Source organism: Semicossyphus pulcher, unplaced genomic scaffold (assembly GCF_022749685.1).
Source record: "Semicossyphus pulcher isolate SPU_LCO1_2020_fin unplaced genomic scaffold, fSemPul1.0.p SCAF_6, whole genome shotgun sequence".
In the NCBI taxonomy this organism is placed as follows: domain Eukaryota; kingdom Metazoa; phylum Chordata; class Actinopteri; order Labriformes; family Labridae; genus Semicossyphus; species Semicossyphus pulcher.
In genome coordinates, this window is record NW_027211737.1 from 25,105,409 (window position 1) to 25,128,509 (window position 23,101).

Sequence of the window (23,101 nt, forward strand, 5' to 3'; positions counted from 1 at the left end):
GTGCAACTGTGTGTGTGTGTTTGTGTGTGTGATGCAGCAGCGCCTGCGTCTTTTTAAGGGGGAACACGCTGATGCAGAGCAGATTAAGTTCCACGGCAGGAGAGAGAATAATCTAATTTTGCTAACCCGCTTACTGATATCATGGCGGAGTAGATCCTTATTATTCAGAATCCCCTCTTGTTCTAGTTCTGCAGCCAGGAGTTCAAGCTGAAACGGAGCACTGTGATTCATGCAGGACGGAGAGCTTTGCATCATTTGTTTTTAATGCTTCAAACAGGAAGTGAGGTTGAAATGGAAACATGTCCCGCATATTGACGGTGATGACATCCTTGGTTTTGCTGGTAGTAATTTAAGTATTTTGTGACAGTGCAGCCAGTTTTGATATACTGTCTTTGTTACATGTTTCCTTTCATCAGCTTTGGGTCGCAGTATCTCACAGAGCATGATTAGCGTAAGCGTGGAATCCGCGCCGCTGGGGGCTGCAGGGCGAGCTTGAAGCCTGAAGCGCGTTCATCAACGTCCCTGGCAGGGTGCACCTTCCTCAGCTCCACACCGCCCAGCTTGCAGCCCCTCTGCATGCACATGTTTTCCTCTTTTTTTCTTTCATTTTGACTCTTTTTCAAACGCCTTTGTTGTGTTTTCAGAGATAGCTTGGCCTTTGAAGAGAACTTTCTTTATTCTGCATCAAAGCTTTAACAATACCGGACAGTTTGTGTCATATATCGTTCAGAATTTTGACAACATAATATTAGTATGTGTGTGTAATGTTGCACTGCATCTGTAACAGTTCACAAGCTCAAAGGCACGTCCACGCCTGTGTCTTGTGTTTCTCTCAGTGTGACTTTCCTTTTTCGCCCACAATCAGGCTCGATGACACTGATGTCCCTGCCTTCTTCTTCATCTTTCCTCAGTCTTCTTCCAGCAGGTAAACAGTGACTGAAGCAGGTCCTCGCAGACTGGTCCCTCAGGTCTGAATCTGTAATCACTCTTAGATCTCAGACATGAAAGACTTGCGTACATCTTCCCCAAAATGCCCTCTGAGGTGCCAAGTTCTGCTTCAAATGGTAGGATGTGGAGAGGAGAGGAAAAGTTTGGGAAGAAATAATAGCTTGTGATCAGGTCCCTCTTAAAATGGGTGCATAAGAAGATGTTACTTGTCTTTGTAAAAGCATTTTGAGCAATTCCTTCATCATTGCTTTTCATCGTTTTCACAACTTAAAGTCACAGATAAAGGGGAAGATCAAGTGAACACACAAGGCATTTAAAAGGTCTTGTAGCAAGCCTAAACCTGATGCCATTTAGACCTTACTTAGGGTCCAACAGGCCCCCGAAGTCTACATCCTCTACCTTCAATAAAACCACCCTCTATTTAAATCTAATATTACCTTATATGATGTAAATAAACCATATTATTTATCATACAGTTTATCTAAAGCAGAATTTGTTTACCCCTGCAATTTTCAAAGTCAAGTAAAATTTGGGCTAAACGTTTTACTAATATTGTCGTTCACTCTGAGCTACTCAAGTGGACATTTGTCAGTTTGTTGCTGATTTATGTGTATATGTTTATCTTATGTGAATATAATAATTCAGTAATAATATGAACGTGTGTCATAGCGCTAAGTTTAAACAGAGATTCAGGGAAGTAGTTGGTAGCCCTGGCAGCCAGTGTGTGTATTTACTGTTGGGACTTTGCTGCCATCTAGTGGCCGCAGTTGAGATCGCACTCAGATATTGAAAAGCACACAACACTATAAGATCAAACGTATCACTGCGCTTAAAAAAAGTAGTTCTTAGGCGTTTAGGCTGATTTATTATTTCAGTAACCCCTCAGTGCTGCCTTTTTCAGATTAATTCCCCAAAATTGATCGTTTAGTTCATTATGATAACTTATATAAGCCAAATGATTATTTAATCATTGTTAAAATATTGCAAGCGTATTCATTTTTTTCAGTGAAGAGGCGTATAACTAATTTGCGCTAACTGTTCTCCTCCTTTTCGTCGTGGATGCACCTGTGCTGAAATTTATGCCTCGGACAGTGACAAAAAAAATAATACAAGAAATCTTCTTAAAGAGTGAGTAGACATTTAAACACATTTTGATATTTACATTCAGTTCAATGAAGGGATTGCATTTCTTCTCAAGTTTTAGATTTAATCGAAATTGTACGATTTTCAGGCAACTATTTGACGTTGAATAGCTAGCTAAACAGTCTAATTACATTGTAATGTGTTGGAGATTATATTGAATTCAACCGATTTGACAAACTTACCTAACGCTTAAAATTTTATATGATTTGCACTGAGAAAAAAGCGACTATTTTTACATTGAGGTAACTTTTGTTAGCATGCTAATGCTAGCTAACGTGATCTTGGTTGGGCGCTGCGGTGGGCCCATTTATTAGTTAATTAGGAGGCGCGTGCCGTCTGGTCTGCTGAAGGAAAACGGGCAGCTTAACCCCCTTTTATCAACTTCAGACTTCTTCAACTGTCGAAGATATGTCTTGAATGACTTAGATGGCCTAAATCTTGTTTGTAAAAATATACAACAGTAAGATAAGAGAAACTTTGAGTTTGCTCTTGATGATTACAATTCTTTAGATGTTACTTTTACCTAAATATCATTTTGCTTCATTGTTCCTAATATTTGGAATATTATTATTATTATTATTAATGGAAGAATTACATTTTTAAACAGCTGTACCATTTGAGACTGTGAAAAATGAGTGGTCGGGCACGATCAAGATCAAGAGGCAGAGCACGTGGTCAAGAGACTACAGCACCTGGAGCGGTAAGTGCAGGCTTTACTGAAATCTCTGGGTATTCTTACAGAATAATAACATTATTTATATCTTATTGATCATTGTTTGATAGAAATATGTACGAAAATGTTAAGATCTGCAGCTTTTAAACAAGTTCTAAAAGTCGTTCACGTGCTGACTTAAAGTGGTAAAAATGTCATATTGGGTTTTTGTTCTTAGTGGAGCAGGTTTTGAGAGATGTCTCTGTAACTGACACCATCCAAAGCAAGTGGAGGCCAATGATGAAAAGTGAAAATTATTTAGCAGATCAATAGACCTCACTTCTACTATTGGAAGTTGTTTTTACAGAAGAAATAGTCCCCTTTAAAACTGTTGAACGAGGGTTTTCCTCGAAGCCGCTGACATCTATTACTTAAATGGCAAACAGCAACACGCATCAAGAGTTAACGATTATAAAGCACTTCCTGGGACTAGAAAATACTATTTTAATGCATCTTGTTTTCCCAATGTAAAGTCTTTTGGATGGAACACTCTGCATTTTGAGTGGATCACAAAATGCAGAACAAAATAAAGACAACCTATGAACAGGCTCAATCTTGGTATTTATTCAGTTGTGTAATCTGTCAGGACGCTGACAAAAGAACAACATAAATGACTTTCTCCCCTTGAAAAAAACAAGACTTTCTTCTGAATACTGTACCAACACGTCTCCAACTCTCTGTCTTGAAGAGCCAGGCTCGAGAGCCGGCGCCAGCACCTGCCCCACCTGCAGAGGGAGAGCTGGTCGGTAGAGGGAGGCAGAAGGGTGCTCCAGGACCCTTTTCTGCAGAAAGTAAAAGCACAAAGTCGATCTTTTCTATTTCTCGTCTGCACAGAAACTTCTTTTTGCATAATGTGAACTGACAGAAAAGTCTTTGAGTGGCGCAATTTTAAAGGAACTTTTTTCAGCATATTGTCTGCACCTTCCACAGACCAAGCGCAAAGTTAACCATGGCAGGGGGAATGTGGATTTCTAACCAGGAGATAAAAAAAGAAAGCAATATAATAGCGTACCATTGACTTGTGGGGTATGGACTCCAGCTTTACTGTGGTGGTCTGTATATAGCCTATTGTTCACCCTCAGGACTATAAAGTGTGCACACTCATCCTGCCTTTAAATGTGTTTTAACATTTGTTATTTGTCTCTTGGCACTGCAGTGTACCTAAACTGCTCATGGAAATCTTTTTTTCTTTCTCAGCTGTTCTACAGATTTCAGCCGGATTTCAGCAGGTAAAATTGGGAGAAAGAGGCGGACGCCGCCGGGATTTTCATGATGCTGGAATTAACACCAGGCAGGAGATGGAGCATGTTAAGGAGTCAAAGACCGGTCTGTTATCCTTTTTGAAATGACGTACACCGACTTATTCAGCAAATCTATATGTAGAATCAGAGAGGATTATAAACTACTCCCTAATTTTGTGTCTGTTCTTGGTTAGGAACATCTGGTCATGTCATTCCGCTGTCGGCGAACTACTTTCGCATCCTGTCCCGCCCTCAGTGGGTTCTGTATCAGTACCACGTGGACTTCAAACCGCCAATGGAGTCTCGTCGCCTGAGATCTGCTCTCCTCTTCCAGCATGAGGAAACACTCGGCTCAGCGCGGAGCTTCGATGGAGCTCTGCTGTTTCTGCCCCTCAGACTGCACAGCAAGGTAATCTGATAAATTTGATGTCAAACATCTAAAAAAAAACTAACAAAATAAACTCATATTTTTAACAACTCGTAAGGATAAAGAATTAAATACCTTTTGGTGAGATGCCAATGTTTGAGTTGACTCTGATAACATCAGACTTAACATGACATAACGTCGTTGGGAGGAAGAGTTGGTCGCTCGCACGTCCGTGTCAGCGATGTCTCTCCTTGTGTTTAGGAGACTGTGCTCCACAGTGAGACGAGGAATGGAGAGAAGGTCCAGATAACGGTCACCTTGACGAATGAACTCCCACCAACTTCTCCTGTGTGCATCCAGTTTTACAACATCCTTTTCAGAAGGTACATTTTACATTTTCACTACATACTCACTAGCGACTAAAATGTATCAGCCAAATTAAATCAAATATCTTCCCATGGTTTCATTTGCTTGTGTCTGAAGTGTTTGATCAAATAGAAATAAGTCATTCCATCTGAATACAGAAGCTTCCAAACTTCTTCATGTTTTTCTGCAGGATCTTGAGGATTCTCAGCATGCAGCAGATCGGACGCAACTACTACAACCCCAGTGATCCACTCAACATCCCACAGCACAGGTGTGTTCATGCGCCTCGCTCTTGTGTTCTTTTATACTCGCATGCACGCTATGTTTGAAGGTTTATAAATTGTATGTTGACAATGTGATCTGTCAGGAGCAAGCAAACACAAGACAATGCAAATTAACACGGTGCCTAGAAAAAATAAATCTTCTATGCTTAACTGGTAAACGTATCTCTGCAGAGAGCAACCACACTGAGTCATGATGCTTGAAGCACAAGCTCAAAGTGTTTTAGCATTAATACAACTTGTTGTGTAGGGCTGCTGCTAGTAGCTGAAAATGTCGACATCCATATTTTAAACTGACGCAATGTTTTGTATTGTTTTTCTTCTGCGTCTTGACGTCAGTCGTTTTTGGCTCGACGCATTGGTCGGCTGAACAGCTCCAGTTAATGCAACTCAGTTTTAGAAAATGCTGGAGGCAGCAGCAGGGTCCAACTCTGATCAGAGTGAAAGTTTCCAAAGGCCCAAGGTTGAAAGTGTGGGAGTACTTTAAGTTATCACAAAACAAAAAGCTGGGGAAAAAAAAGCTTTAATCCCATGGGAACAATGGTGACCATAAGAAACCTTTTCAGTTAAAAGGTCCTAAAAATGTTACTGAATGATGTATCAATATATTTCCAGAAAGTATAGAAAGAATAAAACCTCTTAATAACATGTGCATGTTAAGATTATTTTTTCTGAAGTAATGTCATCATTAGATTTGCAGTCAAAAACAATGAGCCTGTCCTCTCTGTCCCAGGCTGACCATCTGGCCCGGCTACACCACCACCATCCTGCATTACGAGTCGTCAGTCATGCTGTGTACTGACGTGAGCCACAAGGTGCTGCGCAGCGAGACAGTCCTGGACTTTATGGTCAACCTGAGGCAGCAGTGTGGAAACCAACGCTTCCCTGACATCTGCGCTAAAGAACTCATCGGACTCATTGTCCTCACAAAGTAGGCTGCAACATGGTTTTAGATAAACATGCAGAAGTTTTCATCTTTATATTACTAGGCCTGGAAGTGATGTTTCTGTCAGCTCCACCAATGCACACATTTGAAAGCGCCTTCTTTGACATGATTTCTGGACTTTAACTCTTCTCTTGCTGCCTCTTATTTTGTAGGTACAACAACAAGACCTACAGGATCGATGATATTGCTTGGGATCACACTCCAAACAACACATTCAAGAGGGGAGACTCTGACATTTCCTTCAAGAACTATTACAAGACTGTAGGTGGCATGCTAACAATTACACATCTGCATTATAATGTAGCCTTTAAGGGTGCTTTCACACCTAAAGTCTGATTGATCCGAATCCAAAGACCAAATTGTGACAGTGTTGCATTTCACCTCGAGTTTGGTTTATTCACACGGCAGCTTTTATCAGCAACCAAAACTTTTGCTGCGTGAGGAAACTGCTCTCTGCTCAGAATTTCCACGTGGGAAAACTTCCTGAAGTAAACAAAGGGAGAGAGAGCACACTCCTCGGTCAGATGCCACACGGTCGCTGACTTTAATGTGTTGTCAGAGTTTTATCCACAGTTCGCTCAGTTCCATTTTCCTTTTTTTCCACAAGCATTTGTGAAATTGTTTGGTCAGCCCATATTTCTATTTCCTCGTCGCTCTTCCACACCTGTCCTCTACTCGCCTTGCTGCCTGGCTGTCTCTGCAAGTGTCAGCACCCGTTAACAACCCGCAATGCACAGTTGTTCGCTTTGCTTCCTATATTAGGTGGTACTTTAAGTCTGATTATTCGTTTGGAAACTGAACGGGTCCCGTCTTTTTTCGGCGGACATGGTCCTGTAGTTTGGTCCGCACCAGAGATTGAATGCGTGTTCTCACCTGTCCAAACGAACCCGACTTGGCGAGTAAAGTCCGGACCAAGTCTGAAAGGACCCTAAATCTGCATTTGCACATACTAAGTGAGAGGGACTATGCATTTACATAAGGCAAAGATCAGGAAACGGATCTAGACTAATCTACACACAGGTGTTGACATGACACCTCCTCTTTAAAGGGGAAACCTTGTGACTCTGTATGGACCTCATTTTTAGGCTGAATCTCAAATATAACTTTTCTGTCTTAGCAATATGGCCTGGACATCACTGATGGGAACCAGGTGCTGCTGATCAGCCAGGTGAAGAGGATGGGTCCTGCTGGAGGTCCTCCTCCTGGCCCCGCCATGCTCATCCCAGAGCTCTGCTACCTTACAGGTGACTACCTCAATCTCCACAAAGAACATGTCAACTTTTAAGGACTTTACTGCTACACCTAAAGCTTTGATATCACACCTTTCACTACGGTTTCAAGGTGTATATCTGTAGAATATGTCCCCTTCAAGTGTCTCAGTATACATGCAGCGATACTTGTGACCTAGGTTAACGTATGTAGGCGCAGAGCCTTGTTTTATATCCCAAAAAGAATATTCACACATCTTAAGCCTCTAAAAAACACACCTTATTTTGGCACTTGTAGTATCTGAATGCCCAATGCATGTTTAAAAGCTCTGAGCAAAGGTGGAAACCAGCAGAATTGGGTGCCATTACACAGTGTAAAGCTTTTTTTTATCATTAATATTCTCTTCGCACAAGCTTCAAAAGATACTTCTGCGTAAGATCAAAGTCTCCTGACAAAGATTTGACAGCATGTAATAACTTAACTTCTTAGCCTGTTCAGAATCATGCATGCTGACCTGTAACTGCTCTTTGTGTTCGGCAGGTTTGACTGACAAGATGCGGAATGACTATACCATCATGAAGGACCTGTCCAGTCACACCAAACTGAATCCAGAGCAGAGGGAGGGACGCCTTAACAGCTTCGTCAGAAACATTCAGAAGTAGGTGATCAGTGTGTCTTCTGTCTGTTTAATACCGTAAATTCTCAAATAGTGGGCAGGGCCTTTATTTTACGTCAGTTGCAGAGGGTACCAGGATTTTTATATGCAGCAGGCTTATGTTAGAGACAGGCTGTTATTTCTAATTCCCTCTGTACATGTGGTCATGTTTTAGTAGGCGTCACTGTTCTGTGATCCGCTCTGTTTGTGCCGTTTTTTCCAGTACCTGATTCTTTTCGGATCAATGTTAAAGCTCTAAGCTAGATCTAAAATTCAACTTAAGATAAATTCCCTTGACGCTGTGTCACAAAAGCTGTTCAAATTTCCCGACTTACTTGAATGCATCAGATCGATCTGACCTCCGTTCAACAAACAAGCATTTCAAGAGAAGTTTTCTTCTCCTCTTGAGGACAGACCTGAAATCATTTTTACTTTTCACAAATCTGCATCATGATGTTGAAATTTCAGCAAAGGTAAGACCCGTTAATTAAAGTCAATCACAAGAAGAAACGGTCTTGACATCATTTATTGGCGCTCTGGTTAGATTGCACCTGCAGTGACTAACGACACTAACACTTGGTAATCCAAAACAAAGTACTGCTTTGTTAAAAGTAACATGATTGTATGATTATTACCTTGTATTTGTAAATAAAAAGTGATAAAATTCATCACTCGTAAATAATTTGAAAAAACATTTATAAATCATTTGACTCTTTTTTTTTTTTGGACTTTTTTTCCCCGGCTTGTGTTTGGGGCCGGCCTTCATTTGTTTGGGCCGACCACGCCCCCGGCTATCTACTACAGAGAGCTGGCTTTTATTTCACTACCTGCTGTTATTTGAGAATTTACGGTCGTCAGAAATGCTGCAGCCAACCATTTTCATTAGCTGAGACGTGGCCACAGCGGAGCCATCACAGGATGCATAGCCAGCCTGCAGAGTTTTTTAGACACACACATGGCAGCATGGATGTGCTTTCAAGACCTTTGACCCTTATCATCTCCTTTTTGACAGTGGAGAAGTTGTAAACGTTACAGCTGCCATTTGTCAAATGTGAACCTTGAACTTGTCTACTTGTCCCTGGTTGTTTTAATGTTCTGTATCTCTTTTAATCAATCATGAAGGCTCTTTAACGTTTACCCCAGAAGTTCTCAGCAGCTTGTGTACGGTCTGTTTAAATGCACAGAAGTGAAAATGGCAGAATTTCCTGTCAACATCTTCAGGCGGTAAAACCCAGAGCTTTTGATTTTAAATCCTTAAAATTGTTTCATAGGAATGTTGACGCACAGGCGGAGTTGGATAAGTGGGGACTCAGCTTCGATAAGACGCTCCTAAATCTGACTGGCAGAGTCCTCCCGAAGGAGAGGATTTTTCAGGGATCAAGATCGGTATAATGCGCTTCTGGTTACATAAATTTGCACTTTTGAATTCATTAATTGAGAGATTAACATCATAATTTCTCACCTAGTACAGTCCTGACGACCTGACAGCTGAATGGGCCAAAGAGATGCGTGGGCTGCATCTGATCAGCTCCCCTCCCCTGGATAACTGGCTCCTGTTTTTCACCCGTCGTTCCAGCAACGAAGCCCAGTCCCTCCTGCAGACCCTCGGGAAAGTCTCAGGGCCCATTGGTATCCGCCTCAAGAGACCGGTCATGTGAGTTTGAGCCTAAGAATGAATCCTCTCCTACTTCCTGTCTATGAAGACTAAATTTAATTTCATCAGCAGCAGAAGAAATGTGTGTTTGACAGTGATATGAACAAAGAATATATTTAAATGCTAAGCTAAAAAAAAAACATTTTAATGCATAAAGATTTCAGTGTGCAGTTAATAATAAGCAGAGGTGTTGATTCAACTTTGTGATGCCATTCAACTGTTTTATTCAGAGGTGTTTCTGTCAGTCTTACCTCATAAATATAAAAGGGGTTGACAGAATATTACATCCATCAGTTGAACAGCATCACAAGCTGCAGCCTCCAAAATGATTTGTAGGAGGAGGAACAGCAGACGTCTAAGTTTGAGAAAAACATGGTGCCAAAGAAAAAGGTTGTTGGAAGTCAAGGTGAAGCGCTCAAAGTATTAAGAATCAAACACGTGAACTGATTTATTTTGTTGTTGTTGTTGTTTGGGGGACTTTTTATTATGTGGCTAAAATAACTTTAATGCAGAGCCAGTCCACTGTGGTAGATAGCTTAGCTTCTTAAAATTTCAGTTATATTTTGTGCTGCATTCCCTCAAACTAACACTTAACTGGGTTCTTAACCTGAATTTGCTGCACCTTTGCATTAGTCATGGGTAATTTCGGTCTGTCTTTGGGAGTTGGGTGGATCGGGTGTCGCGCTGTACAGTGTCGTTGTTATGGATGTCTGACTTGACGCTGGACAAGGGCGGGGAGTAGCGATGTTAGTCCTCTTGGCTTTCATCCACTCATCATACTGCTCAGACACAGGGTTCATGCGCTCCTTGAATATAATTTTTTCCAAACAATCAGTGACACAGTTTCGGGGGACCGGTGTTTCAGTTTAATGCGAGTGACTTGCTCTCTTCCTGTTTTAGCGTAACAACAAGCAGCTTTCAAAACATGACCGAGTGTTAGTGCATGACACGATCACACCTCTGAGACGTAATAGATAAGTATATTTTGAGATTGTTATGAAAAACAACAGTCATTCACGAGGACACCTACGTATTCTCCTCCAGTTTTCAGCAGCTGCTGTAACCACGACAACCTCATTCGGCTAAGGTCGCCAGTTAACATGGTCACTGGTTTCTGTTTACTCTTACACTCTAAACTGCCGCTGCAAGGTAGGTGCTCATGACGTGACATGCCAGCTCCCCCAAAAAATGGAGCCCAAACCTCTCGATCAGCCCCTGGGGGAGTGGTTGTTAGGGAGCGCTTGTTTTGATATGCAGCAGAGCTCTACGGGCGGAGCACACATTTTAAACGTCAATATTGGCGTCCATCAATTTTTTATTTGTGGGAAGCCAAAATCGCGATTGGGATTAATTGTGCAGCCACAGGACCCTGTGCCCAACGTTGTTTCTAGCTCTCCTGATACATCCATGCTTAACCTGGCAGCAGCCTGTATAACCTTGTAGCACTTTTTCTCGAGCAGCTGGTCTTAGAATAAATAACTACATTACAAATTCAAACTGTAAACTGGTTGCTTATATTGGCTTTTGGTCAGATTGCTCAGCCCTGATTGGTTGATTGAGGTTACATCCATAGAGGGCTGTGGGTTGGCTGGAGCGGATCCAAGCTGTTGTTGGGCAGAGGCAGGGTACAACCAGGGCAGGATGCCAGTCGATACCACGCTCACACTTACAGCCAACGTTAGTCACCAGTGAACCTAACGAGCATGCCTTTGGACTGTGGGATGCACTAGGAGAACATACAAACTCCACACAGAAGGCCCCCGCCCACCGGGAGGTTTGGATCGTACACCTTCTCTGTGCAGCAACAGTGCTAACCACTGGACCTCCGTGCCACACCTGGTTATGTTTCCATCATTTAATTATTGATTCTTTTCGTTCAGGGTCGAGTATGAGGATTATCAGGAGTCTCTGCTCAGAGCGCTGCAGCAGAACGTTGGACCTCAAACACAGATTGTGAGTGGCTGAACTTGCACTGTACACACACACACACACACACACACACCTGTTATTATTATCTGTATGTACAGGTGCAGCTCAACCTCATAAGTTTGACTTGGGCTTATTAGTCACTCTTTTCTTGTTTCCATTATAGCCATGTTTTGCGTGTGTGTTGTGACAGGAGAGTCTATTACTGCTGTGCTAACACGGCTCTTCTCCCTGCTAGGTCGTGGTGGTCCTCCCCAGCAACAGGAAGGACAAGTACGACAGCGTCAAGAAGTACCTTTGTGTGGACTGCCCCGTTCCCAGCCAGTGTGTGGTTTCGCGCACTCTTAGCCGCCCTCAGGCACTCATGACTGTGGCTACAAAGATTGCGCTGCAGATGGTGTGCAAGATGGGAGGAGAGCTCTGGAGTGTGGAAATCCCCGTAAGTTCTGTTCACACTAATTAATTTGTACGTTGAACAAACAAAAGTTAAGGTGTGTTATGGGAAAAGGAGAATTGAGTAGTTCTCCAGTGGATCAAGATGTGAGATGATGAAATAAACTTAATCCTGATGCACTAAACTGGAGGGGTCGATTGTAGAGTGTAAATATGGGCTATACTGTTTCAACTAATGTAAGACTACAATTCACACTGATAACTCTACATGACCTTCAGCGTAACCTATAAAAGCCAACAAGCCCATGATGAAATATTTCTGTTCAGTTATTTTTAATGCCCGTCATCGATTCCACCGGGGCAGTGTCGAAGCGATTTACAGCACGCAGAATAAAAGAGCTTTTGTTTTCAACGGCAAACTTTCCCAGTGAGTGGTACGTCAGAGAGGATGAGGATGAGGTTTGTTGTAACTCTACACACACACACACGTGTGTACAGGACACCATCAGCATACTGCTTCTTTCACAGTGGCTGCCAACATCAACACAAAATGCGGTTCCCTGCATCGCAGGATGAGCTACGTCAATAAAATACACTGAAACACGTCACACAGGTATTGTGTAAAACATGCAGAACAGCAGACTGACATAGAAACTCAGCATTAAAGCTAATATGCACTCTTTTAATAAGGTTTTATTTATTGCACTTCACGATCTTATTGCAAAATTAAACAATGTAATTGCAGATCACATATTTTTTTAGATGGTGCAGGCCTAATGACGAGGCTTACACATATTGCCCTAATATATACGGTATATTGCAGTTCACTAACAGACCACGCCATTGTTATTGTATAAAAGTAGTTTGTATAGAATGTGTATGTGTGTAACGGTGTCGTAGCTTGTTGCTATTGATAAAATTAGTCAAATGTGTCTGCCAGGGGCGCTGTTTAGCTCAGTTGGTAGAGCAGGCGCCCCATGTACAGAGGCTGCAGTCCTCGTCGCACTGATCGCAGGTTCGACTCCCGGTCTGCTGATCATTTGGTGCATGTCATCCCCCACTCTCTACTCCCAACATTTCCTGTCCATCTTCAACTGTCCTATAAATAAAAGCCAAAAAGGCCAAAAAATAATCTTAAAAAAAAACAAAAAAAGTGTCTGCCATATCAAGCTACAACTGTTAATACACATTAAATAAACAAGTTTCAGTCATAAAATCTGAAGAGGTTTTGTACCTGGTTGAGTTTTCTGTAGAGACCGACTAACACATTTTTGGTCGGGATCACGGCCATCTTGAATGTACACCGATCAGTGTAATTTGCTTTTGTGACCACAAGGTGGTCGACAAAGTGTATGAATGAGACCAACTGGACTAAGTTTCGCAGAATTAAATATTATGGTGCTGTGAAGCCAAAATGTAATGTCCCCGTTTGAGGACGCAGGGTCTCAGGAGGCTAAATCTCGTTCATGGACTGGTTGCACAAAAGCCTGGACAAACAACCAGACGTCCAAAACTTCATCTCTTTCCAAAAGTGGCAAGGAGTTCCTTCTGTGCCTGCTCGTTTGTCTTGTGTTGGGGGCTTTGTGTGTGTTCAAGTCTCTCGCCTGTATTTGTCCTACCTTGTGACCCCACATGTTCCTCATCAGGGTTGTCCACAGATCCAGGTTAGTGGATGTATTTTATCATCACAAGAAGGGCGTTGATGCATTCATTCCCTTGACAGTTCTTCTGAGTCAGTTTCGGATAACGAGCATGTGTCACCTCTTTGTGCAGCTCAAGCAGCTGATGATTGTCGGCATCGACTGCTACCACGACATTTCTGCTGGGAGGCGGTCCATTGGAGCTCTGGTGGCCAGCCTGAACCAGAGCATGAGCAGGTGAGTTCCTACAGCAGAGACGGGCTGCTGTGTCATGAAGGGTGTCAGAGTCAGAACTATGCCCTGTGCACTATAGTAATGTGAACTGTCATTGTGGGTTTCTTTCAAAGGGCAAAAAAATCATACATTTGGCCTTTTTTGGGGGATTGTTGATCGTACAGAGGGCAACATTATCGTACAAATAAGTTTTTGTACATCTGGCAACACTGGTCAGCGTTAACACACTGTTGGTCTACAGTCTGAATTAGGCTCTGCTTTACAGAGACCTCCATGTCTTAGTTGTGTTGTGTTTTTAATGTCTTTGTCCAGGTGGTACTCAAAGTGCGTGCTGCAGCACAAGGGTCAGGAAATCATGGATGGACTGAAGAAAGCCCTAACTGGCAAGTTGCTACTTTATTTTACCATACATTGTAATTCTCCATCAACCATTTTAGTATCACTGTCATGACTGTATTTGTCTTCCAGGTGCACTGAAAGATTACCTGAAGTTCAACGGCTGCCTGCCCTCACGCATCATCGTGTACAGAGACGGCGTGGGAGACGGTCAGCTGCACAGCGTGGTCAACTACGAGGTGTCACAGATCCTGGATTCCATCAAGTCCATGGGACACGACTACATGTGAGTCGTTCATGTTCTAAGGTTTGGTCCCTAAAAGCTGCTCCAGTGTGCTGCCATGAAACACCTTCATGTCCTCTGCTCTGTGAACGACACTGAAAACGGCAGATATGAGACTGATGTTAACGTGGGCCTCTGTCCACTTCTCCCACATTAAATAACGTAAACAAAGCTTGTACTGTAAATCTGTAGTTTTTGATGCAGCCGTTCCGTCTGCCCGCTGCAGGCCCAAGCTGAGTGTGGTGGTGGTGAAGAAGCGCATCAGCACCAGGTTCTTTGCCCGGTTTCAAGGAAAGGTGAACAACCCTCCCCCTGGCACTGTCGTCGACTTAGAGGTCACCCGTCCAGAGTGGTACGTTCTCTAGCTCCTGCTTCTTTTCATTAATTTATTCAGTCATAGCTGTAACAAGGCTGCTCGATATATACTCAGTGTAGTAAGTGATATAATCTTACAATCACCTGACCCCCTGACAAGTATAGGATTGACTTTAACTTGCCTGTGAACCGCTTCCTGTGCTCCTCGAGTAGGACTTCTAACTGCTCCCACAGCCTGCCTTTTTATTATGTCAGAGCCTCAGCTGTTTAGCTCCCAACATGAGGAATTAGCGAAGTCTGTATTTTCTCTTAAATAACTCCTCAGAACTTTCTAGAACAGTAAATCAGTTGTTACCCGGCTTTTTAATTAAAAATAAGAACGTATCAATCAAACAGAACGGGACCGCTCTGTGCTGTTCGCATTTAATCCACAGAGTATAAATAACGGAGGTAGCCACGGTGACGTCACACGTTCGTTTCTTGGCTGCGAAAATGAAGCTGAAATATGGCCGCCGCCATGTTGGTTTACTGGAGCCTGGATTGACCAAATCTGGATGAGAGGTTGGAGCTGCAGAAAAGCGAGTAGCTGTGATAACAACCACGTTTTTCAACCAAACAGTCTGTGTCCGTGGCTGATCTATCAGCTGGTTTAACTTTCCCAGGAGGAGATTCTGTTTGTGGTTGCGAGTGACAGCAGGTGTTTCTTTATCGGACTAAAGAAGTAGCGCACTTGGCGCTTGCTCGCCCGGTGAGATAGCGGTGGGTGAACAACACGTAAGGGGAAACTTAAAATAACCGGTCTTCTCATCACTACGATCCGCTGTAATCCCTCAGGGAAAAGCCAACAACTTCTGACGATGAAATAAATGTTTGATACACTGAGCAGACTAATAAGCCAGCTATAGCGAGCACAGTTTATCTGCTGCTTAGTGCTAAAAATAGATATCAATACAACAATACTAGCATTTAACTCACCGAAAAGCTGGAGCACACACTTCTTGTACAGCCAGAAAGTTCCAGAAATCCCACAGAGAGAACTTTTCAAACTTTGAATGAAAAAAATCCCCAAAAGGCTCCAACAACATAAACAGGCCAAGTTAAGTTCTGTGTGTCTGTGTTGACATCTAGCAGACAGCCAGCAGGATCCACCTGTCACTCAAGCGACCCGGCCCCTATAATTTATACTATACTACACTGGTATAATGGTTGCACTGGTATTTAGGAAACGCACCACTTTTTAGATGAAAAAATGTATTCAAAAGTGCGTCTTGCACCGAATTTTACGGTATTATCAGTAGACCGTCATGGGATACTTCAGTTGTGATTTAGCTCTATAAAAATGGACTTGTCTTCCAGGTATGACTTCTTCATCGTGAGCCAGGCTGTCAAGAGTGGAAGTGTCTCCCCGACCCACTACAACGTGGTGTACGACACCAGTGGACTGAAGCCAGATCACATGCAGCGACTCACCTACAAGCTGTGCCACATGTACTACAACTGGCAGGTGGGCTGGCTGTCAAAAGAGGGTCTTGACGAGTTTGTCTCGCCTCACACTTTGAACTTTAATAACTGCATGTTTTAAGAAGAATAACTGAGCCGTCGTGTTGAGTCGTATAAAATATAAATAAAGATCAAAGTGACTTTTTGAATTGACATGCTTCTTATCTGTGCTTTAGGGGATCATCCGAGTGCCCGCTCCCTGCCAGTACGCCCACAAGCTGGCTTTCCTTGTGGGTCAGAGCATCCACAGGGAGCCCAGCATGAAACTGGACGACCTCCTTTTCTACCTGTAAGGATTTCAAGACGAGCTATTTGTTCTGCTCTGACTCTTTGGTTACCTCTTAAAGAACTATATGTACATTTATTTTAAACCTTTTTTAGAGTTCATTTCAGTTTAAATGAATACAAGTTAAGTTTTAAAGATGCTGTTTGTTTGTATTTCTAGCATCACATGGAGTCGGATAGCTCTGTGTATCGAGTTACGCAGTTTCTAATATTAGTTCACTTCAAAGAATAAATTGCGTATGCACCAGGTATACTGTCGGATATACACTTGAGGTTTACAAGGTAAAGCCGATGAAGATGTTGACAGAAAAATGTAGGACTTAAGCTAAGCTGAAAAAGCTTTGAGACGTGTTGTGATTGTATTCATGTATAACTTGATTATTACTTGAAGTTAATGTTTGTTTGCTTTTTTAAATGAGGAAAATACAAAGTACTTTATATTTCATAGGGAGCTTCAAACAAGTCTGTCCTCCATAGTGGGGAGTAAACTGTTACTTTACCTTTTTGGAAGTAATAAAGCTGGTAAGGGTCAACATTAAGATCTTACTGTTGCCGAGTTGCAAATGGTTCTAATAAACGTTTGTGTGGTACGTCCTTTCTGGTGTTTGAAGTTAAATCACACATGCAAAGTCTAGGCTCAATCCAAAAGGCAACTGGACTTTGTTGAAGTTCTTGAAGACGTTTCACCTCTCATCCAAAAGGCTTCTTCAGGTCTGAGCCGACCGGTGGACGGAGCTAGAAATATAAGCCTCTGCAGGTCATTAGTATGCTAATAGATGTGTAATGAGGGGTGGGTCGTTAGCCTGAACTGTTGCCCTAGCATCACTGAGTCGTTAGTACCCACTGGTGTTGATGGGTCGTTAAGCTCACATGATCCTGAGCGTGATCTCTGCTGTTTGGGCAGAGAATTCAACACTGCATTGTGAGTGGGTGATAGGTGGTGTCTTAGGCCACCACCTCTATTAAAGTAAAGGATAGTTTTTCAAGCGTAACGCAAGTCTTTTTTTACACTGCGGTTCCTCCTCAGCGACATAACGAAGCTCCGCCCTCATGCCATCTTTATCATTCTACATTTGACCACTAAATGCCGGCGTAAAGCCCCTCCAGTATTTGTTTCGAAATAGCGTTCCGGCATTGAGACCGCTACACACGGGGCTGTTCTGATGGCTCTGCAGTTTACACAGACGCCGTTCCACCTCTGATGCCGGCTCAGAGGTGGAACAACTTCGCCCCACCATTCCCCCTCTGTGCGTTCTACATAGACGGAACGTAATGCGTAATAATGCCACCTTGAACTGGCAGTGTAAAAAGCCCTATAGATGGCTTCCTTGATACCTTTTTCAATCCAGCGTTCTTCTCTGGCCAGGATGTGAACCTTGCTGTCCTCAAAGGAGTGTCCTTTGTCCTTTTAGATGTAGGAGTCCTGACCTGAAGAGGAGCTGCTCTCCTATAGGAGTACTTATGACAGGTGAAACGTCTTTAAGTCCAGTTGCCTTCCGGATTAAGTTTAGAATGACCATGACCTGGATGATTGAGAACCTGCAGACACCACACATGCAAACTTTAGAAAATATCAAATTTATTTAGACTTCTTTTTTTTTTTATAGAAAAGATTGCACATGCACACCCACACAATAATTTGTAACCATCAATATAGGCTGATATTTCTTATCATAAAGCTAGCACACAACTGCAGACTTTTAAACAATATGGTCTTCAAGACACCATGGGGAAAGCTTGCACTGTTTGATTATAAAGTTAAATGTACAAAAAAGGCAGTTTGAAAATCAAGTATAAACATTTAAAAACAATTTTACAAATGGACAAAGTACAAAAAGAGCAACAGTCACTCAAAATGAATCGAAGCAATGTCTGAAGACATGGTCCAGAAACAGGAAGAGATGTACATCAGTTTACCGCAGGTGTTCATGGCTGTTGGCCGAGAATTGTACAGAAAGTATTACAGAATGTTTTGCATACATTCTTTTTTGGCAGTTTCAGTTCAACTCGTGTGTGTAGAAAAAATAGGCTAGATTTGTTTTAAAATACATGAGGATGAAATGGAGAAAAAAAAAAAATGGTGGGAGGAAATAAAAGTGGACTGTTTCATTTCACGCACAAAGACGGACATCTGCACAATCCTTTTGGGCAGCTTTGAAAATACATTGGCTTTCAATTCATCATACATTCACTACTCTACATTAAGGTGTAGATATATATATTGATATACAGTACTTTGTATCCTGCACCAACATCACTCGGGACACACTGAACAGGCATCACTGACAGATTGAATAAACATGTTTCAGATCTAATATTTGGGGTTAGACGGGTGGAGGGGCAGCGTAGAGGTAGCCTTGTGTCTCACTGTTGACTACTGTGAAAACAGTCAAACCTTTATTCTAGTGAAGCCTGACAGTGGTGCATGTTATGAGAGAAATGCAGTACCGTAACAGGACTCCATTTGCTGATGCTATATTACACAGTAACTATGTCTATTGAATGTTTATGTCACATTGTTTCCTCAGTAGAGTAGTCATTTTAAATCAGATGTGCATCAGTGTGGCAGCAAAAACAGTTAAATAAAAATAAAGTCTCTTCCTTTTTTTTGCCCTTTTCTAATATATATTTCAAACATTAAAAATAATTTCTTTTTTGGGCTCAACTATCGATGATGGTCGCTGGACGGTTATATGCAAGCTCTGGTCACGACAGTCACACAGTAAGTACCCTGCACATCACGAGTCAGGATGGACGTCTGCAAACAGATCTTGTTTTATGAAGCGACGACATGAATGAAAAGCAGGCATGAAACTGCACGCTCTACTGGACAAAGTACTAACCATTGTGCGATAATAAGGCAAATACATGGAGGTTGGATCAACTAGGCATTTCCATTCAGGCTGATTTCACTGCAGAGACCCTGTAGTAGGTACAGTATGTGCTTGTTTTGGAGGCGTCTGACATGTTGGAGGGGGGGAACACGTGGCTCTCTCACAGTTGTTAAAATAGGGCACAGGAGGAGGAGTTAATTCTGCTGATTTGTCACAGTATACTGCACAGCGAGTCAGCGACGCTGTATGAAAGTACTGCATGCTCCAGGTTCTGTACTGAGCCCATCACACCATGCGCACTCTCTAAAGGGGGTCAGGAGGGAATGTGCTGAAGTAAAGCATGCAAACCTCTCCAACAATTAATCTGACCAAGTCCATCTCTTTCTCCGGATTCAGCGTGGACTCAAAGGTTAAATTGAGCCCTCAGAGTTTGAAAGACATTCTGGTTTCACACACAGAGACACTGCTCAGACTCATCATGTGTTGTAAGAAGCGCTATCGGACTGCAGAATGGAGAATGCCGTGAGCCCTGTCTCCGTCTACAGCCGAACTTCATCAGCCAGAGAACTGGAGGTAAGATACTCCGACACCACGAGGTCCCGGGGTCATAATATGAAATGGTTAATTGAAAATATGTTGATACTGTTAACAAAATACAAATATTCTAGTTTACAACACATGTACAAGAATAAAGCATTTGCTGAGCTCACAAACGCCCCCTGCTCACTGTGTTTTTTCTTTTTTGGATGACGCTCTCCGAATTATTTTGCAGCGCCAAGTCTTTGCAATAGTTTCTTCCCTTTGGAGAGCAGTCCCTTTTTCTGTTTGGAGGAGTACATGTCCAGTGGGGCCCTGATGGGGCTTCCGGGCCCCACGGTGGCAGGGCCGGAGCCAGGGATGTGTGGACGCACAGTGGGAGAGGCCGCTCTTCTGGGCGGAGCCGATTTTTCCAGTGGAACCTATTGGGAGACCCGTAAGGGACAGTTGAGGGTGTTAAAAAGCCAGCGGTCTCTCACACCTCAGTCACTACTCCCCTTCTTTCTCTTTAGTCCTTTCTGGGCCACCATAGCTCTGACGTCTACCTCCCTGGATGTTGTCCTGTGCATAGAAACACACCCTCCCACCCTCCCTCCCTCCCTCCCTCCCCCTATGTCAGGTAGAAACAGTGTTTTTTTTTTAACCAAGCTGCTATGAATAAGCTACAACAACACAGAGTTAAAGCATGACATTGACTAACTTCCACATCAATATAAGGTGACAACATTTCCCAACAAAGGCAGGGCAGTTTCTCTCACAAATACAGATACATTTGCATTTTGGGACACGTGGGACATATTTATATCACATTCACATTCCTCTCTCTCTCAGATATACTGGATATGGACTTTTACTGGTACAACTGGGTTACAGAGAAACTACCGGTCACTACTCCTTTTCTGTAATCATGAGCTAAAAGGCTTCTTTAAATTGCACTTTGGGGAGATCGATGGTTAAAGATTCCTTTTATAAGAAGGTATATTTATATATGATTAAGGTATGTGTGAGTATAATCGATACACCAGAACATGTAACATTCTGCTGTATTTAGTAAAACTATTGTACTGAGTTTAAAGCGAGACACAACTCTGAGAGTAGTTATGTGTTTTTCTCAGTTAATCCATAGACTGTATATAAGAATTGGACACAGCTTCTGGTTGTAAAAGTGAAGCCAAAGCTGAAGTTCCTCAAGCCTGCAGTCTTTCTAGTAGCCAGCAGGGGGCGACTCCACTGCTTGCTAAAAGAAGTCTGATTGTTTGACACCAGAAGAGAAAACTACCCTACTTTTCTCTTGCTTTATTAAACATGGTCATGTTGAGTTTGTGGTCTCAGCAGCTAGTTTAAAGTCTTCTTCAACACAGCGTGATGTATATTTTGTACTTATGGTCCCTTTCAGAGTAAAACTGAGCATAAAGCAGGGTGCGCTTTGGGGCGTGGCTACCTGTGATTGAGAAGTCTCACTCACGGTGACCTGTCAACCACAATAGAGACGTATCTTTTCATATCCACCAATATGGTGGTTCCAAAAAAATGAGATTGTGACGGCCAAAACACCAGTTTAGGGCTTCAGAAGGGGGTTCACAGGCAAATCGGTGATGTCATAGAGGTTGCGTCCACTTCTTTGATACAGTCAGAGGTTAATTATTCTTATTGTGCTTCTATAGCCTGACCTTGTCAGGTGTGACCAGTAGCTTATGGTGGCTAATGTTAGCTAATATTAAAAAACTGAATCAGTTTCTAGATTTTATGACTCTTTACCACTTGTGCTACTTAGCTTTTAGATAAATGCTAATAGTGTAGCAATTTTGCTTATTAACTGTCTGCTCAGCTAAACTTACACAGTCTCGCTTTAAATCCACAAGTTGGCAATCTAACTAATGGTTAATCTTAGTTACAAAATAAGTTCTGATTAGAAAATCAAAATGCTAATTTATGTTTTTCACATTATTCTTTGCACTAAAGAGAAAGGGTCTTAAATCGACCCCGAGCAGAAAGACGACATGAAACTGTTTAAAACCTTCACGCTTCTCTTTTGGTTTTTGCATAGAATTGTTGTGTTTTCTGGATTTCTTTCTAAGATGCAGGATGCCATACTGCACTAAAAGTACTCTAAATGTTACTACTATTAATGTTAGCTTCACCTTTTGTAGGCAATTGTACAACTATGGCCTTTTAGCTTACCATGAGTTACAGCAGGAGACTTATTGCAGGAGACGGACATTGCCATGTACAACACTCAGAGAAACAACTGAAGATACCATACTTCTTGTCTAATGCATTGGCTGGGGTTACTACCTCCTACCAACAAACATCATCAAGAGATTTGGTGAAACAAAGAAGATTCCTAAAACTACCTAAAGGCAAAGCAGTGCTAAAGGAATGTCATATAAAGTACACATGTTGCATACCAGAAACTAAGGGGACCCATGTCATCTGCATTAGACGAGGGGAGCGTAATCGTGGTATCCTCAGTTGCTCACTTACGTGACGGAAACAGAGCCTTTAAGGTGTGAAATGAACACTCTTCTTCTGTTTTGCCAAGCGGGTGAGGAAAAGAAATAAAAAAATATGGTGATGGCATTTCAACAGTTTGCACTATGACAAATGGCAAATTAGAACACAAGGAAAGAAACATCTGATGACACCTATTAATATTTCAACAATTGCATTATTTGTTAAACATAAAAATAACATCACATATTTACATTTAGTAAATAATTACTTCTGAAATTATTCTCTGATGGCAACATAGGCTAAATGACCTTTGCGTGCTACTTTACAAGAAAGCAATATACAAAACAAGGCGTTCAGGAGCAGATACAAAAGTTGGACTACACTAGACTTATCTTTATATAAAATGTTCAAGAAGTCATGCATCTGGACTATAGAACATGCTGAGCTACAGACTACATAGTTCATCTTTTGGTACAACAAAACTATTGACTCTATTAGAAATTATTCGAGATCAAACACAGAATATATTCATAAAGCATCTGTTAGAATGCTGAATATGCATGTGCAAAAAGTGGTCACTGCTGTTTTTCAAGACATGACAGAACAAGTAAAAAGTCACAGGAGCCCCCCCTCCCCCTCCCCCCCTCCGTTTTACTCTCATTGAGAATGCTTTATGAATACAATATATCCATGTATTATACAATGCACAACTTCCCCCCTTTCACAGCAGTAAACATGAAAAATAAAAGTACCTCTGTCAAGTATAAGTCTTAAAATTTTATTTTTTCATAGATCTTAGACATCTATTTATTTACAGTGTAATGCTCCAATGTCAAAAATCC

General features: G+C 42.1%; 2 protein-coding genes across 6 annotated transcripts in view; one reads left to right on the forward strand and one right to left on the reverse strand.

The window, feature by feature from the left end:
• Window positions 1–2,722: 2,722 nt before the first annotated feature.
• On the forward strand, window positions 2,723–16,442 carry piwil1 (piwi-like RNA-mediated gene silencing 1). 5 transcript variants are annotated; one of them, XM_069682703.1, is made up of 20 exons: window positions 2,723–2,820; window positions 3,494–3,594; window positions 4,001–4,129; window positions 4,239–4,453; window positions 4,673–4,794; window positions 4,968–5,048; window positions 5,792–5,989; window positions 6,157–6,265; window positions 7,122–7,248; window positions 7,754–7,871; window positions 9,140–9,254; window positions 9,335–9,522; window positions 11,403–11,475; window positions 11,687–11,887; window positions 13,615–13,718; window positions 14,028–14,098; window positions 14,184–14,337; window positions 14,561–14,686; window positions 16,006–16,153; window positions 16,326–16,442. In XM_069682703.1, exons 1-20 carry the CDS (start codon window positions 2,723–2,725, stop codon window positions 16,440–16,442), a joined length of 2,595 nt encoding a protein of 864 aa, XP_069538804.1. The 5 variants fall into 5 exon arrangements, with proteins under 5 accessions (XP_069538804.1, XP_069538805.1, XP_069538808.1 ...); XM_069682704.1 differs by having other exon boundaries at window positions 2,723–2,797; window positions 3,492–3,594; XM_069682707.1 differs by having other exon boundaries at window positions 2,723–2,795; window positions 3,505–3,594; window positions 14,028–14,085; window positions 14,171–14,337.
• Window positions 16,443–18,132: 1,690 nt separating this feature from the next.
• Window positions 18,133–23,101, reverse strand: part of rimbp2b (RIMS binding protein 2b) — a 36,328-nt gene continuing 31,359 nt past the window's right edge. Inside the window, exon 22 of the mRNA XM_069682880.1 lies at window positions 18,133–20,227. Coding sequence (XP_069538981.1) covers window positions 20,030–20,227 — 198 coding nt within the window. The 3' untranslated portion in view covers window positions 18,133–20,029. The remainder of the gene's footprint in view (window positions 20,228–23,101) is intronic.

What these genes read in the sequence shown, in the direction of transcription:
- piwil1 (XM_069682703.1), top strand. Translation starts at nt 2,723, where the DNA reads ATGAGTGGTCGGGCACGATCAAGATCAAGAGGCAGAGCACGTGGTCAA. An exon ending in GGCTTTACTGAAATCTCTGG is followed by an intron (nt 2,821 to 3,493) that starts GTATTCTTACAG and finishes TGTCTTGAAGAG; the next exon opens with CCAGGCTCGAGAGCCGGCGC. An exon ending in TCTGGAGTGTGGAAATCCCC is followed by an intron (nt 11,888 to 13,614) that starts GTAAGTTCTGTT and finishes CTCTTTGTGCAG; the next exon opens with CTCAAGCAGCTGATGATTGT.